Raw genomic sequence first — 18,783 nt, 5'->3', positions numbered from 1 at the left:
GCGGTATGACGCAGTGAACAACCCTGAGCTGGAGACAACCAGGCTATAGCTGCTCACAGACTACAGGGCGAGCTGCAGTCACACGGAGACCGTGCAGACAGCCGTAAACGGCGCTGCAAGGCCCAAAAACCCTCCTCTACTTTATCCTATGTAGTGTTTTTCCACAAATTAGCTGGAGACGGGTGGAAAGACACTAATAGGATTTTTTTAAATTAATTAACAGCAGACTACAGTACTTGAAAAAAAATTAAAATTGATTTGGCGGTATGACGCAGTGAACAACCCTGAGCTGGAGACAACCAAGCTACGGCTGCTCACAGACTACAGGGCGAGCTGCAGTCACACGGAGACCGTGCAGACAGCCGTAAACGGCGCTGCAAGGCCCAAAAACCCTCCTCTACTTTATCCTATGTAGTGTTTTTCCACAAATTAGATGGAGACGGGTGGAAAGACACTAATAGGAATTATTTGAAAAAATGTGCAGCAGCCTGCACTACTTCAAAAAAAAAAAAAAAAAAGGACAGTATGAGGCAATGAACCACCCTCCCTGAACTGAATACAACCAGCTATGGATGGCCTATGTGGCTGCACTCAGACTAGAGAGTGGGCTGCACTCACACACACACACACAGAGAGACCTTGCAGATCGCTGTGAAAACAGCGCTACAAGGCAAAAGCAAGGTGAATAGTAGGTGAACACAGCGGTTGCTAAATTAGCCTTTGGAAAGCACAAAGAAGCAAATCGCTATCTCTAAACTGTCCCTCAGTCAGCAAACAGCGTCCTGTCACTAACTGAATTCACAGCAGAGTGATCGCAAAATGGCGCCAGCGACTTTTAAACTGCATCATGACATCATTTCAGCAGCCAATCACAGCCTTGCCAGTACTTTCATGCCCTCCATGCTAAACAGGATGTGCCCACACTTGGAATCTTTCTCATTGGCTGAATTTCTGAATTTTGAATCATGGAACTTCCGATTCCGGTATCCGATACGCGCCAAGTATCGGAATCCCGGTATCGGAATTCCGATACCGCTAGTATCGGCCGATACCCGATACTTGCGGTATCGGAATGCTCAACACTACACATGATCAAAATTGTTGGTACCCCTCGTTTAATGACAGAATAACAAATAAAAGATCTATAAAAATGAACAAATGAAAGTCAGACATTGCTTTTCAGCCATGTTTTCACAGAATTTAAAAAAAAACAACTCACAAAATAGGCCTGGACAGAAATGATGGTACCCCTGAAAATAATGTGACAAAAGAGACATGTTAAATCAAGGTGTGTCCACTAACTAGCATCACAGGTGTCTACAATCTTGGAATCAGTGAGTGGGCCTGTATATAGGGCTACAGATACTCACTCTGCTGTTTGGAGACATGGTGTGTATCACACTCAACATGGACCAGAGGAAGCAGAGGAAAGAGTTGTCTCAGGAGATTAGAAAGAAAATGATAAACAAACATGTTACAGGTAAAATTTATAAGACCATCTCCAAGCAGCTTGATGTTCCTGTGACTACAGTTGTACATATTCAGAAAAGTAAGATCCATGGGACTGTATCCAACCTCCCTGGAAGTGGCCGCAGGAGGAAAATTGATGACAAATCAAATAGATGGATAAAATGAATGGTAATAAAAGAGCCCAGAAAAACTTCTAAACAGATTAAAGGTGAACTTCAAGCTCAAGGAACATCAGAGTCAGATCGCACCATCCGTTGTTGTATGAGCCAAAGTGGACTTCATAGGAGACGACCAAGGAGGACACCATTTTTGAAAAAAATCATAAAAAGCCAGACTGGAATTTGCCAAACTATATGTTGACAAGCCACAAAGCCGTGAAATTTGGACAGCACTCGAATGTCACCCGGATGCGGTCCGATTTTTTCACGGACCCATAGACTTGCATTGTCAATTTTGATCAGACCTCTCGGATCAAAATCGGACATATCTCCACAATTTTACGATTAATGTGAATAGCCCCATAGACTATCACAGGTACGAGTGTTATCCGTGAAAACCACGGAGAGCACTCATATGTGAAAATATCGACATTTGAATAAGGCTTTACCGTGTGAGGAATATGCACTTCTGCTGCCATTGCTGGCATTACACTGTGAGACATATTCTTGTCATCACATCAGATTTTTCTACTCTGTGGCCTCTGCTGCTGCCACTGCACAGCCACACACCTTCTACTGATTGGTACTATTATCTTTATTTTGAAGGTCCTAACAAAGGTCTAGAGATGGATTAAAGCATTGACTGTCTTTGATACTGTGAATTCTTGCCTCATGCTGGTCTCCCAATAATGAGCACATTTAATTTGCATTATTCTGAGGTCAATGCTTTGCTATTCTATGACCACATATCTCCTGGCTACCCACTGTTTTATAGTGCTATACTGAACTGCTGCTGCCACGGCTGCCATTAATAGACCTCCACTGCCAGACATCTCCTTGACTGCCCCATCTTTTTTTTCCCACACATTTTTTTCCCACACACATCTCCTGTGCTTATCCAGAGTGTTGCACTGCTGTTGGGAAGTGTACTCTCAAAAAAAGGGATAATTTGTACAGGTTTGTTGGCTAGCCACTGCTTCTTTCTTTTTTAGGAACAGCTGACCTGCTCCTGTTCTCTAAATAAAAGAATACTTTTTGGCTTGCTTAATAAAAATCCATTCCTATTTTCCTATAATCAAATAAAAAAGCAGGGTGCTCCATATTGCAGAAATCCTTACAAAATTGGAGATGGTGAGAGGTGACAGAAATATGGCATATGGAAGTACCCTCACCTTGGGGGGATGTGCCAGACACAACCCTATTTCACAGCCAGAGATGGACGGGATCAACTACAGCTGTCACAGATAATGGTCCAGTCCAGGAACCATCATTTATCAGAAAAGGGTGATAAAAGCATTGCTAAGTGTGACAAACAGGCAGGTAATATCGACATAAGAATTTCTAAAAAGAAACTAAAAAAACTGGGCTACACGATTCAACACGAAGAGATGTCTTCCTCAGGCCAAACATGTATGTTAATAGTGCAACAGACAGGTTTAAATGCACAAAAAAGGATTTAAAGGGAGTCCCACACTGACATCATGGGGTCAAGGGTCAGTGCACATAAACAAATAAGATAAAGGTAAAAGTTCACAATACGTATTGCAGACACATGGTGGTGTGCAATGTAAAATAGGAACGTGATTATGTAAATATCCAAGGTTAAAACGAAAGCACTGAAAGAAGGTCGCACACTGATATCATGGAGGCAGGAGTCAAGGCAAATAAGGAACTGAGACCAAACAAAAAGGACACGATAGATAACACTGTTGTGAATTTGGATTCTGGGCTCCCCCGGTGGCCGCTTGTGGAATTGGACTTGTCATCCTCTTTCCTGTTTCACCTGATTCCATCAGTGGTGGGTGTCGCTATTTGAGCTCATTTCTCTGGTGGTTTCTTGCCGGTCAGCAATGTTATCTGATGCCTCTCAGTGCTTGTTCCTGCTTCTAGACAACTACTGATAAGTTGGACTTTTGTCCATGTTTTGTTTTGCCTATTTGTTCCAGTTCGCAGCTGAAGTTTTGTTTCTGTGTCTGGAAAGCTCTCGTCGATCAGGGATTGCTACTCTGGCGTTATGAGTTAATGCCAGAGTTTAAGGTAATCTCTGGATGGTGTTTTGTTAGTATTTTTCTGCTGACCATGAAAGTATACTATCTGTCTTCTGCTATCTAGTAAGCGGACCTCAAATTTGCTAAGACTATTTTCTTGCTGCGTTTGTTGTTTCATCTGAACTCACCGTCATTATATGTGGGGGGCTACTGTCTTCTTTGGAATATTTCTCTAGAGGTGAGCCAGGTCTTATATTTCCCTCTGCTAGCTATTTAGGTCTTAGGCCAGAGCTGGGCATCTAGCGATAAATAGGAAATGCTACCTGGCTATTTCTAGTTGCGCGGCAGGCTTAGTTCATGGTCAGTATAGTTCCATCTTCCGAGAGCTTGTCCCTTTATAGGCTTGCTATGATCTCTGCCTGCAGAGATCATGATAGTAAATTATACAGCACCAGGAAACGAATAATCTCCTGGTGATCCGGATTGATACGCATGGTTACTTGTGTCCAGTATTGTGGTTTATTATTAGCCAATGGGGTGGAGTCAATCCCCTTCAGAGGAATAAGAGTCTCCAAAGGCTCTAAATCAAAACCACAACGATTGGCAAAGGACCAATCCATAAGACTCAGAGCGGCGCCAGAGTCAACATAGGCGTCCGTGGCAATGGATGACAAAGAGCAAATCAGGGTTACAGACAAAATAAACTTAGACTGAATGGTGCCAATGGAAACAGACTTATCAAGCTTCTTTGTACGCCTAGAGCATGCCGATATAACATGAGTAGAATCCCCACAATAGAAACACAATCCATTCTTCCGTCTAAAATTCTGTCGCTCGCTCCCTCTTCCATTGAGATGGATCCCGTCAAGGTGCAAGCTATTTGTGACTGGACTCAGCCCTCCTCTCTTAAGGGTCTTCAGAGATTTTTGGGCTTTGCCAACTTTTACCGCCGATTTATTGCTGGTTTTTCGGATGTCGTTAAACCACTGACTGATTTGACCAGACAAGGCGCTGATGTTGCTAATTGGTCCCCTCATGCTGTAGAGGCCTTTCAGGAGCTTAAGCGCCGTTTTGCCTCTGCCCCTGTGTTGCGTCAGCCTGATGTGAATCTGCCGTACCCCCCCCTCAAGGAGGGGGCACCGAACCCTCACCAGATCCACCAGGGCGACCAGGATGAGCCCTATGGAAGGCACGAACAAGATCAGAAGCATGAACATCAGATGCATTGACCCAAGAATTATCCTCCTGGCCGTAACCCTTCCAGTTGACCAGATACTGGAGTTTCCGTCTGGAAACACGAGAGTCCAAAATTTTCTCCACAACGTACTCCAACTCACCCTCAACCAACACCGGAGCAGGAGGCTCAACAGAAGGTACAACAGGTACCTCATACCTGCGCAATAACGACCGATGAAAAACGTTATGAATGGAAAAGGACGCAGGAAGGTCCAAACGGAAAGAAACAGGATTAAGAATCTCCAATATTCTATAAGGGCCGATGAACCGAGGTTTAAACTTAGGAGAAGAGACCCTCATAGGGACAAAACGAGAAGACAGCCACACTAAATCTCCAACACAAAGCCGAGAACCAACACGACGATGACGGTTGGCAAAACGCTGAGTCTTCTCCTGTGACAACTTCAAATTGTCCATAACCTGCCCCCAGATGTAATGCAATCTCTCCACCACCGCATCCACTCCAGGACAATCCGAGGATTCCACCTGACCGGAGGAAAATCGAGGGTGAAACCCCGAATTACAGAAAAACGGGGACACCAAGGTGGAAGAACTGGCCCGATTATTGAGGGCAAACTCTGCCAATGGCAAAAAAGCAACCCAATCATCCTGGTCAGCAGAGACAAAACACCTCAGATATGTCTCAAGGGTCTGATTAGTCCGCTCGGTCTGGCCATTAGTCTGAGGGTGAAAAAATATACCCCAAAAAGGAAATTTTCTGGACCCCAAAAACGCACTTAGACCCCTTCACACATAAAGAATTAGACCGCAGAACCTGAAAAACTCTCCTGACCTGCTGGACATGAGAGTCCCAGTCATCAGAAAAAATCAGAATATCATCCAGATATATTATCATAAATTTATCCAGAAAATCGCGGAAAATATCATGCATAAAAGACTGGAAAACTGAAGGGGCATTAGAAAGACCAAAAGGCATGACCAAATACTCAAAGTGGCCCTCGGGCGTATTAAATGCGGTCTTCCACTCATCCCCCTGCCTGATCCGCACCAAATTATACGCCCCACGAAGATCAATTTTAGAGAACCACTTAGCACCCTCTATACGAGCAAACAAATCAGTAAGCAATGGCAATGGGTATTGATACTTAACAGTGATCTTATTCAGAAGCCGATAATCAATACATGGTCTCAAAGAGCCGTCTTTTTTTGAGACAAAGAAAAACCCAGCTCCCAAGGGAGAAGAAGATGGACGAATATGTCCCTTTTCCAAAGACTCCTTTATATATTCCCGCATAGCAGCATGTTCCGGCACAGACAAATTAAACAAACGACCCTTTGGATATTTACAACCCGGTATCAAATCTATGGCACAATCGCACTCACGGTGCGGAGGTAACGACCCAAGCTTGGGTTCGTCAAAGACGTCTTGATAATCAGAGAGGAACTCAGGTACTTCAGAGGGAATGGACGACGAAATAGAAACCAAAGGTACGTCCCCATGAATACCCTTACATCCCCATCGCGTAACGCAGGATCCCCTGCTGGCAATGAGAAGGCCCAATCTTGAGGGTCACCCCTGAGCAAGGAAATCACAATCCTAACCTGCTGAGCAGGGTCTCCAGCTGAACGAGACTTCAGGGACAAATAAAGCTTACAATTATTTCGGAAATTCTGGAAGCTAGCTCTATTCCCTGTGAAGAACTCCGGCAAAGGAATTCTCGGCTCAGATACCGGAGCATGTACTACAAAATCTTGTAAATTTTGTACTTTCGTAATGAGATTATTCAAACCCGCAGTTACACTCTGGAGATCCATTATTGTCAGGTGCACACAGAGCATACAGAGATTAGGAGGAGAGAGAGAAAAAAGACTGCAGCAAGGCAGACTGGAGGAAAAAAAAAAAAAAAAAATTCCAGCAGACTTCTTATAACTCTCCTTTCTCAACCTGGGTCTTTAACACTTTATGGGCCGGTCAAACTATCATGATCTCTGCAGGCAGAGATCATAGCAAGCCTATAAAGGGACAAGCTCTCGGAAGATGGAACTATACTGACCATGAACTAAGCCTGCCGCGCAACTAGAAATAGCCAGGTAGCATTTCCTATTTATCGCTAGATGCCCAGCTCTGGCCTAAGACCTAAATAGCTAGCAGAGGGAAATATAAGACCTGGCTCACCTCTAGAGAAATATTCCAAAGAAGACAGTAGCCCCCCACATATAATGACGGTGAGTTCAGATGAAACAACAAACGCAGCAAGAAAATAGTCTTAGCAAATTTGAGGTCCGCTTACTAGATAGCAGAAGACAGATAGTATACTTTCATGGTCAGCAGAAAAATACTAACAAAACACCATCCAGAGATTACCTTAAACTCTGGCATTAACTCATAACGCCAGAGTAGCAATCCCTGATCGACGAGAGCTTTCCAGACACAGAAACAAAACTTCAGCTGCGAACTGGAACAAATAGGCAAAACAAAACATGGACAAAAGTCCAACTTATCAGTAGTTGTCTAGAAGCAGGAACAAGCACTGAGAGGCATCAGATAACATTGCTGACCGGCAAGAAACCACCAGAGAAATGAGCTCAAATAGCGACACCCACCACTGATGGAATCAGGTGAAACAGGAAAGAGGATGACAAGTCCAATTCCACAAGCGGCCACCGGGGGAGCCCAGAATCCAAATTCACAACATAACACCAAACAACATGTAAGAGGAAGAACAAGATCCGGTATACCTTTCTCATGCCGGTTCCGGAACTACTGGGACTGACATCAATGTTGCAGAGGGGAAGATTTTCAGACAAGGACCGACCATTGCATGCGACTGCGGTAGGCGGGGCCAGGTTAAAAAGCGCTGCGTGCAGGAAAAGAGATAGAGCCGATGCGGGAAAGCTAAGTGGACAGTCAGGTACAGTACTAGTGGTGACTGCAGAGCACCCCTTGAGCACAGGCCGACTCGACAGATCTCCTGCGTACCAGTCTACGTTAAGTGGATGACAGGCTGCCAGTTTCCTGCTAACATCCATGCCAGGAGGTGACTCTGTGTTGAGACCAGTGACTGTAATGTGTGCGCAGTGAAGTGAGAAGCAAATGACTAGGCCAGAACCCCTTAGCCAGGTACCTGTGCACACCAAGGAGCGAGGCTTCGTTCCAGCGGTACTTTGTACTGGACTCAGCATAGCGTTTGGTGTTCATGAGTGCAAGAGCACTCCGCATCCTTCAAAGACCCATCACTCGCTCTGTGGATTGGAACCCCCTCCTCTACAGACACCTCTGAGACTTCATGTACCGCTGTTGTCAGTGCCACCGTTGTAGATCCGAGACGCTGCAATCAAGAAAACTACAAACTGATAAATTTATTTGCCTTTGTTTCTTCTTATTGAACTACCGTTCGCTCCTGCCCATGTGTTATTAATAAACCTGTTAACTCATGATCTGCCTCCTGTCCATGACGACATCTCTCGTTCCTGCGATTTCTACAACCATAGCATACATATCATTTAGGAATAATGCCCTAGGTGTTTCTATTTTATCATTCAGTTTTTCTCCATTAACAACAGTGCATTACATTTTAAACTTTACAATTGTTTTTATTAGTCTCCGCTGTAGCTGTTTTAGCTATTTTTTCCCCTCCTACCAATATAACTACATACTTTTTTACATAAAGTAGTTTTTTAATGCTTGATATCCTCATGAGTCTCATGACTATGTCCGCTTATATTGGTGCTACAAGTCATAGCACATGTCCCTGCTCTTATTCTTTTTTTTTAACATTGACTTTGCCTCATTATTCCCAAATTATGTTGCATGCTGTCTTATTTGATGTTATCTATCATGTGCTCTAATTAAATAGACACTTTGGGAATAGCAAACCTGCTACAGATCCCAAAACTTGAACATTTTTTTCACCCCTGGGTTAGAAACCATTGCTTCTTCAATTCAATACAGCACACGTTTCTGCTCCCCTCAAAAAGGAATAATTATTTAGAGGCTTGTGAAAAAGATATTGCTATTTCATGTAGAAAAAAACAAAGCTCGTAATATTCCCAAAACAGAGATAATTTTTTGCACCACCTCTTGTGAAAAGCCAATGGCTTCTTCCTTTTGTAGCACTCGTGTATGAACTTCACCGAGGCAAGGATCTATAATTTTGGACTGTTTTTACAATTTAAGTAGCCTAAAAAGTCTGTCAGTGTGCTGTTTTGTTAAATAGGCTGCTGATTCCCACCGTTTACCATCCGCTTTCTCCTAGATAGATAGGTTGAGGTCACTTGCGATAAAGAGTTCAAAATGGGTTCAATACAAAATGAGGAGACTTAAGAGGGTTGTTCACATTTTTTCAGACAAAGAGATACTTTGCAGTACTACTCTTTTTGGGGGAAAATTTGCCCAAGGTAGGGAACTGAAAGTTCAAAAGATTCATTATTTGCTCCGCTATTAGGTCTATTCAACCGGATGCTTTGCTACTGTATGTTGTCAGAAGTCATAAGACCTGATTTAAAATAAATGAAAGCATTAAAAGCATTTTCCTTTAATTAGATTCATGTACTTTTTGTTGGCCCAAAAATGCTGCAGCCATATATAAACTAAAAGTCATTTGGAAATGTGTGTTTTTTGGGGGTTGGGCAGGTTTTCTTTAAAATGCAGAGTTCTCTGGCTATGATTGTGATTCTGGTGAGTTTTTTAGGCAAAGTTTTAGTACTTGAAAAACTCCAGAAACAAATTCCGGTCTACATTCAAATCCAAATTTCAGAATCCTTTTTCGCAATTATGAGGCTCTGTTGCAGATTTCATTATTTTCACCAGAAGAAAAAGCCTATCATGCGTCACTATTTTTCCCATTAATAATAATGACAACCCAACAGAAATCAAATTAAATGAACCCCATTATAAGCCAATGGATTCTGCCACTCACCATTTGTGTTCATCAGGTGGTAACCATTTACTTCATGAATTCCATTTTTCTGTGCCCCTAACGGAACAAAAAAATTGTAATACTAGTCTGAACCTAACTTTACAAATATAGTGAATTAAAAAAATACCTGAAAAGCATGGTGCTTTGACAAGAGAAAACAAAAGATGAAAAAAGTGCATAAAGGAGGCCTTGGTATCTAAGTGCATTAAGTGTTAATCGCCATGTGCTTTCTTCCTTGATCATTTGTAATGTATCCAAAAGTAATTCCAAAGCTTACGCCTTGTTTGGTATTTATCTGTCAGATTCTTATTTCTCCTGATATTGTGCTGGTAATCTATCTCCATTTTATCTTGGATTAAGAAGAACAGCAGCTGCAGAATCAATGTACGATAGCATTATTCTTGGTGAATGGTTTGATTTTTTTTAAGAACACAGAGAAGCAAGAGATTTATGTTGCCTTAGTACACCTCCAGCATAAAATACCTTCCATCACGTCTTGCTGCTTAAGACTTCATTTCAGAATTAAACACATTCTTACCTGATTGTTTTTTTACTTACAGAAATGGGGGGCATGAATCTTCAAACAATATCCCTAGGTCAAGGGCAAGGTCCTATAGCTCGAAAAATGATTAAGAAGGTAAGATCCTTCCCATAATTACATGATTGATGATAACTGCTATCCATACAGTATCCAGTTTTACATAACCATATGATTATATATATGAGAACTGGGGAGTCAATGTTCACTTATTAGCATCAGGGAGCTTTTGATGTTCTTTTCAAAGCTAAAATTAGGCTTTAATTCAAAGGAAAATATCTTCCTAAATCTATTCTTTCCTATATACCTTTCCTCATCTCTGTGCACTAATTTAAAAAACTGCATCAAAACAGCATATATAAAAACAACCTAAATAAATATTAAACCACCATTTTGTATCATGTTGAAAAACCTCTGAAACCATCTTTATTAGTTTTTTTTGTCAAGAAATGCCAGAATCAGAAATCTCAGATTTAGGCACATCTGATCAAAGGACAGTCTCCCGCACGTCTGAGCTTCACTGCCTGTGCATCTTGGCAAGTGATTCTTTCACTCTTTTCTGAACTCTCAATGATAAGATATGTCTGCTACTTTAGCTCAGTAAATCAAGTATTTAACCTGTACTTTGAGTAACTAGCAGAAAAAAAAGAATTCTGGGGCTATTTACATAAATGTACTTTTCCTGTACAAAACAAGAAACTCTTGGCCTGCCTTACCTGGGATGATCCTCAAAGAAGCTTGTTTAAATTTTATATAGTTTGTAATTATTTATTTCTTAATTTCTTGTTAGCATTTAGGTCAGAGGAAGAAAGGATCATGCCATTATTCTTTCATCTTTAAAGGGGTGGTCCAAAATACAATTAAATTTTCACCCTAAATGCCTCTTTATTTAATGTCATAATCTAAAGTATTTTCTAATATACGTTCATGAAAAATTCCCTATCTTTCCCTAACTACACTAACAATTTTTTCCTACTTCCTTTTGATGATGCTTCATTTGAGAATCCCCAGTGCATGCTGATATACTAAAATCTCCCGCAACCTCTGCCCCTTCCGTGAAATGAAGCGTCATCAGTGACCTTCATTTCCGAACTGGGCTAGTCCCTGCTCTGTCACTGTGTGATGTGTTATGACCCCAATGGCGAGGGTCTCAGAGGAACGTGGAAGTCTGCAGAATACAAAAATCCAGCTCATAGGGCAGTGGTAACTGGGTTGACCATATATCTACTCCTAACGCCAACACTAGAAGTAGCCGGGGATCATTCCTACGTTGATTCTAGATGACACGCGCCAGCCGGAGAATCTAGCTACCCCTAGTAGAGGAAAACAAAGACCTTTCTTGCCTCCAGAGAAGGGGACCCCAAAGCTGGATAGAAGCCCCCCACAAATAATGACGGTGAGGTAAGAGGAAATGACAAACACAGAAATGAACCAGGTTTAGCACAGAGAGGCCCGCTTACTGATAGCAGAATAAAGAAAGGTAACTTATATGGTCAACAAAAACCCTATCAAAATCCACACTGGAAATTCAAGAACCCCCGAACCGTCTAACGGTCCGGGGGGAGAACACCAGCCCCCTAGAGCTTCCAGCAAAGGTCAGGATATAGATTTGGAACAAGCTGGACAAAAATACAAAACCAAAACAAATAGCAAAAAGCAAAAGGCAGACTTAGCTGATATAACTGGAACCAGGATCAGTAGACAAGAGCACAGCAGACTAGCTCTGATAACTACGTTGCCAGGCATTGAACTGAAGGTCCAGAGAGCTTATATAGCAACACCCCTAACTAACGACCCAGGTGCGGATAAAAGGAATGACAGAAAAACCAGAGTCAAAAAACTAGTAACCACTAGAGGGAGCAAAAAGCAAATTCACAACAGTACCCCCCCCTTAGTGAGGGGTCACCGAACCCTCACCACGACCACCAGGGCGATCAGGATGAGCGGCATGAAAGGCACGAACTAAATCGGCCGCATGAACATCAGAGGCGACCACCCAGGAATTATCCTCCTGACCATAGCCCTTCCACTTGACCAGGTACTGAAGCCTCCGCCTGGAGAGGCGAGAATCCAAGATCTTCTCCACCACGTACTCCAACTCGCCCTCAACCAACACCGGAGCAGGAGGCTCAGCAGAAGGAACTACAGGCACAATGTACCACCGCAACAAGGACCTATGAAATACATTGTGAATAGCAAACGACACAGGAAGATCCAGACGAAAAGATACAGGATTAAGGATTTCCAATATCTTGTAAGGCCCAATAAAACGAGGTTTAAATTTGGGAGAGGAGACCTTCATAGGAACAAAGCGGGAAGAAAGCCACACCAAATCCCCAACGCGTAGTCGGGGACCCACACCGCGGCGGCGGTTGGCAAAGCGCTGAGCCTTCTCCTGTGACAACTTCAAGTTGTCCACCACATGATTCCAGATCTGCTGCAACCTATCCACCACAGAATCCACCCCAGGACAGTCAGAAGGCTCCACATGACCCGAAGAAAAGCGAGGATGGAAACCAGAGTTGCAGAAAAAAGGCGAAACCAAGGTGGCGGAACTAGCCCGATTATTAAGGGCAAACTCAGCCAACGGCAAGAATGTCACCCAATCGTCCTGATCAGCAGAGACAAAACACCTCAAATAAGCCTCCAAAGTCTGATTGGTTCGCTCCGTCTGTCCATTAGTCTGAGGATGGAAAGCAGACGAAAACGACAAATCAATGCCCATCCTACTACAAAAGGATCGCCAGAACCTGGAAACGAACTGGGATCCTCTGTCTGACACAATATTCTCAGGGATGCCGTGCAAACGAACCACGTTCTGGAAAAACACAGGAACCAGATCGGAAGAGGAAGGCAGCTTAGGCAAAGGAACCAAATGGACCATCTTGGAGAAGCGATCACATATCACCCAGATAACGGACATGCCCTGAGATAGCGGAAGATCAGAAATGAAATCCATGGAGATATGTGTCCAAGGTCTCTTCGGGACAGGCAAGGGCAAGAGCAAACCGCTGGCACGAGAACAGCAAGGCTTAGCTCGAGCACAAGTCCCACAGGACTGCACAAATGACCGCACATCCCTTGACAAGGAAGGCCACCAAAAGGACCTGGCCACCAGATCTCTGGTGCCAAAAATTCCCGGGTGACCTGCCAACACCGAGGAATGAACCTCGGAAATGACTCTGCTGGTCCACTTATCCGGGACAAACAGTCTGTCAGGTGGACAAGACTCAGGCCTATCAGCCTGAAATCTCTGCAACACACGTCGCAGATCCGGAGAAATAGCTGACAAGATAACTCCATCTTTAAGAATACCAACAGGATCAGCGACTCCAGGAGCATCAGGCACAAAGCTCCTAGAAAGAGCATCGGCCTTCACATTCTTTGAACCTGGTAAATACGAGACAACAAAATCAAAGCGGGAGAAAAACAATGACCAGCGGGCCTGTCTCGGATTAAGGCGTTTAGCAGACTCGAGATACATCAGATTTTTGTGATCAGTCAAGACCACCACACGATGCTTAGCACCCTCGAGCCAATGACGCCACTCCTCAAATGCCCATTTCATGGCCAACAACTCCCGATTGCCCACATCATAATTTCGCTCGGCAGGCGAAAATTTCCTAGAGAAAAAGGCACAAGGCTTCATAACAGAGCAACCAGGGCCTCTCTGCGACAAAACGGCCCCTGCCCCAATCTCCGAAGCATCCACCTCAACCTGAAAGGGAAGTGAGACGTCAGGCTGGCACAAAACAGGCGCCGAAGTAAACCGGCGTTTCAACTCCTGGAAAGCCTCCACGGCAGCAGGAGCCCAGTTAGCTACATCGGAGCCCTTCTTGGTCATATCCGTCAAAGGTTTCACAATGCTAGAAAAATTAGCGATAAAACGACGGTAGAAGTTAGCGAAGCCCAAGAACTTCTGAAGACTCTTAACTGACGAGGGCTGAGTCCAATCAAGAATAGCTCGGACCTTGACTGGGTCCATCTCCACAGCAGAAGGGGAAAAAATGAACCCCAAAAAGGGAACCTTCTGTACACCAAAGAGACACTTTGAGCCCTTGACAAACAAAGAATTTTCACGCAAAATTTTAAAGACCAACCTGACCTGCTCCACATGCGAATCCCAATTATCAGAAAAAACCAAAATATCATCCAGATAAACAATCAAAAATTTATCCAGATACTTCCGGAAAATGTCATGCATAAAGGACTGAAAAACTGAAGGCGCATTGGAGAGCCCAAAAGGCATCACCAAGTACTCAAAATGACCTTCGGGCGTATTGAATGCGGTTTTCCATTCATCACCTTGCTTAATGCGCACAAGGTTGTACGCACCACGAAGGTCTATCTTGGTGAACCACTTGGCACCCTTAATCCGGGCAAACAAGTCAGACAACAGCGGTAAAGGATACTGAAATTTGACAGTGATCTTATTTAAAAGCCGATAATCAATACAAGGTCTCAAAGATCCGTCCTTTTTTGCCACAAAAAAGAATCCCGCACCAAGAGGGGAAGAAGACGGACGAATATGTCCTTTTTCCAGAGACTCCTTGATATATGAACGCATAGCGGTATGTTCAGGTACCGACAGATTAAACAGTCTTCCCTTAGGAAATTTACTGCCTGGGATCAAATCTATAGCACAGTCACAGTCCCTATGAGGAGGCAGTGCACTGGACTCAGACTCACTGAAGACATCCTGATAATCAGACAAATACTCCGGAACTTCCGAAGGCGTAGAAGAAGCAATAGACACAGGCAGGGAATCCTCATGAATACCACGACAGCCCCAACTTGAGACTGACATAGCCTTCCAGTCCAGGACTGGATTATGGGTCTGTAACCATGGCAGCCCTAAAACGACCAAATCATGCATTTTATGTAAAACCAGGAAACGTATCACCTCGCGGTGTTCAGGAGTCATGCACATGGTAACCTGAGTCCAATACTGCGGTTTATTTGCTGCCAATGGTGTAGCATCAATACCCCTAAGAGGAATAGGATTTTCTAATGGTTCAAGAGTAAATCCACAGCGCTTAGCAAATGAGAGATCCATGAGACTCAGGGCAGCACCTGAATCTACAAACGCCATGACAGGATAAGATGACAGTGAGCAAATCAAAGTTACAGACAGAATAAATTTAGGTTGCAAATTACCAACGGTGACAGGACTAACAACCTTAGCTATACGTTTAGAGCATGCTGAGATAACATGTGTAGAATCACCACAGTAGTAGCACAAGCCATTCCGGCGTCTATGAATTTTCCGCTCTTTTCTAGTCAGGATTCTATCACATTGCATTAAATCAGGTGTCTGTTCAGACAACACCATGAGGGAATTTGCGGTTTTGCGCTCCCGCAACCGCCGGTCAATTTGAATAGCCAGTGCCATAGTATCATTCAGACCTGTGGGAATGGGAAAACCCACCATAACATTCTTAATGGCTTCAGAAAGGCCATTTCTAAAATTAGCGGCCAGTGCACACTCGTTCCAATGTGTCAGCACGGACCATTTCCGAAATTTTTGGCAATACACTTCAGCCTCGTCCTGCCCCTGAGACATAGACAGCAAGGCCTTTTCTGCCTGAATCTCAAGATTGGGTTCCTCATAAAGTAAACCGAGCGCCAGAAAAAACGCATCAAGATCAGCCAATGCCGGATCTCCTGGCGCCAGCGAAAAAGCCCAATCCTGAGGGTCGCCCCGTAAGAACGAAATAACAATTTTTACTTGCTGAGCAGAATCTCCTGATGAACAGGGTCTCAGGGACAAAAACAATTTACAATTATTCACGAAATTCCTAAACTTAAACCTGTCTCCGGAAAACAGTTCAGGAATCGGTATTTTAGGTTCTGACCTAGGATTTCTGATAACATAGTCTTGTATGCCCTGCACACGAGTAGCCAGCTGGTCCACACTTGTAATCAAGGTCTGGACATTCATGTCTGCAGCAAGCATAGCCACTCTGAGGTAAAGGGGAAGGAGAAAAAAAAAAAAACTCAGAATCTTCTTTCTTATAATCCCTCTTCTGCAATGCATTAAACATTTAATACTGGCCTGGCAAACTGTTATGACCCCAATGGCGAGGGTCTCAGAGGAACGTGGAAGTCTGCAGAATACAAAAATCCAGCTCATAGGGCAGTGGTAACTGGGTTGACCATATATCTACTCCTAACGCCAACACTAGAAGTAGCCGGGGATCATTCCTACGTTGATTCTAGATGACACGCGCCAGCCGGAGAATCTAGCTACCCCTAGTAGAGGAAAACAAAGACCTTTCTTGCCTCCAGAGAAGGGGACCCCAAAGCTGGATAGAAGCCCCCCACAAATAATGACGGTGAGGTAAGAGGAAATGACAAACACAGAAATGAACCAGGTTTAGCACAGAGAGGCCCGCTTACTGATAGCAGAATAAAGAAAGGTAACTTATATGGTCAACAAAAACCCTATCAAAATCCACACTGGAAATTCAAGAACCCCCGAACCGTCTAACGGTCCGGGGGGAGAACACCAGCCCCCTAGAGCTTCCAGCAAAGGTCAGGATATAGATTTGGAACAAGCTGGACAAAAATACAAAACCAAAACAAATAGCAAAAAGCAAAAGGCAGACTTAGCTGATATAACTGGAACCAGGATCAGTAGACAAGAGCACAGCAGACTAGCTCTGATAACTACGTTGCCAGGCATTGAACTGAAGGTCCAGAGAGCTTATATAGCAACACCCCTAACTAACGACCCAGGTGCGGATAAAAGGAATGACAGAAAAACCAGAGTCAAAAAACTAGTAACCACTAGAGGGAGCAAAAAGCAAATTCACAACAGTGATGTGCACAATGACAGTGCACTCACTCACTGACTCAGATCAGTAGTAATGAGCCAGTAGCAAGGCACACTGTCAGTGCACATTGTAGGATGAATACCCAGCTTGCAGAGAACAGCACTGACCCCCACAAATGACTGGTCTGTGTGTAACAAGGTGGCACAGGGTGGTAGTCATGGGCGAGTCCACTAAATCACAGTCAGTGAGCACCCTGGCCCCTTGCACAGGAAAAGACAGTTCAAGCCCCAGTCCTAGGTCACACAGCTGCTCTCCATGCTGGAATGGTGTCCTCTGGATACACCACATGTCACACTTTGTAGGGCCCAACAGTGGCAACTGGTTTAATAAAGATCATGTAGAAAGGAAAGTATAATTCCTGAGCTGTCCCTATTCTCAGATGCTGCTCCTTCAGCAGCGGCTGCAGTAGCAGAAGTAATAGCTCCCAGTCGACTCCCAGGAGCTAAGTCTCTTGTGGGGCACACACAGTCCTTGTGCTCGCTGCTCGACAGTCCACTGGCAGCTCTGTCCCCTCCAGGTGTATGGCATGCTCCCAACAGGGGAGCACATCCTGCCATGGCCAAACATGACCAGGCTCTGTTGCAGAAGCAGGAAATTGCTGCTTCTTCCATGTTGCTGACCCACCCCCTTCTTGTTAACCCCTTCTGTCCCTGCCTCTACCATGTGCAAACAAACATGGCAGTGTAAAGAACAGAGAACAATACAGCACAATAGTAATACAATGCAAGTTAAGACAGTACAGAGTAAAAGGGGCATCACACATTGCATTAACACATATATGAAACATTGCAAACACAGCCCATTAATACATATCAATGCATAAGTGGTACATAACATTGCACATTACTGAACAGCAGCAGAACATTCACATGGGAGAGAGGGGGCAGACGAGGGTCCCCGTCCCCTCCTTACATGCGCAGGCAGGGTATTCATCTTTCAATGCTCACTGACAGAGCCATTACTACTGATTTGTACCATTGCACATTGACAGAGTATCAACTAACCCAGCCACCCTAAAACAAAGGTCACTGATGATGCTTCATTTCACAGAGGGGGCAGAGACTGCCGCAGTGACCACAGTCTCGACTCCCTGACGATGCTTCATTTGAGTATACCAGCATGCACTGGGATTCCCAAATGAAGAATCATCAAAAGGAAGAAAAAAGCAGAAACACAGTTAGATAGTGTAGTCAGGAAAGAATAGGGAATATTTAATTAAAATATATTAAAAAATAATTTGGATTGCGGTATTAAATAGATAGCCATTAAGGATGAAAATTAATTTGTATTTATAACCACTCCTTTAAGGCATATACTGGTTAGCCAAGCAGTGGAGCACATTGATGCATGCATTAGATCATTGTCCTTGATAAAGAAAAACCACAATTTTTTTTTAAATGCTGTACTACGGCTTGTATCATCGAAAAACTGGCAGTGGATTTCAGAGTTGATTTTGATTAAAAATTCAACCTCAAAAGGCCCAACTAGAATAATACCAACCCATAGCAGTACCAAACCTCCATTTTGTTAGTATCTGATGCAAAGTGGAGGTCTCTGCTTGTTCCTGATCCAGCCATGGGCACATCCATCTGGTCAGTGAAGAGGCCCTCTCATCTCATATCATGTTAGGGCTAGTGGAACGCACAGAGTAAATAAAGATGTTTATTGTTATTGGTG

At 43.7% G+C, this 18,783-nt stretch overlaps 1 protein-coding gene across 1 annotated transcript in view; it reads left to right on the top strand.

Annotated features, from left to right (window-relative positions):
- LOC143775062 (dynein axonemal heavy chain 3-like) overlaps positions 1-18,783 on the top strand; it is a 2,972,411-nt gene that overhangs the window by 2,858,667 nt on the left and 94,961 nt on the right. Inside the window, exon 72 of the mRNA XM_077262897.1 lies at positions 10,293-10,369. Within this exon, the coding sequence (XP_077119012.1) occupies positions 10,293-10,369 (77 nt within the window). The remainder of the gene's footprint in view (positions 1-10,292; positions 10,370-18,783) is intronic.

The sequence above is a fragment of the Ranitomeya variabilis genome, chromosome 5 (genome assembly GCF_051348905.1).
Source record: "Ranitomeya variabilis isolate aRanVar5 chromosome 5, aRanVar5.hap1, whole genome shotgun sequence".
Classification (NCBI taxonomy): domain Eukaryota; kingdom Metazoa; phylum Chordata; class Amphibia; order Anura; family Dendrobatidae; genus Ranitomeya; species Ranitomeya variabilis.
Note: the sequence above shows the minus strand (reverse complement) of the source record. Positions and strands in the feature narration are given on the sequence as shown.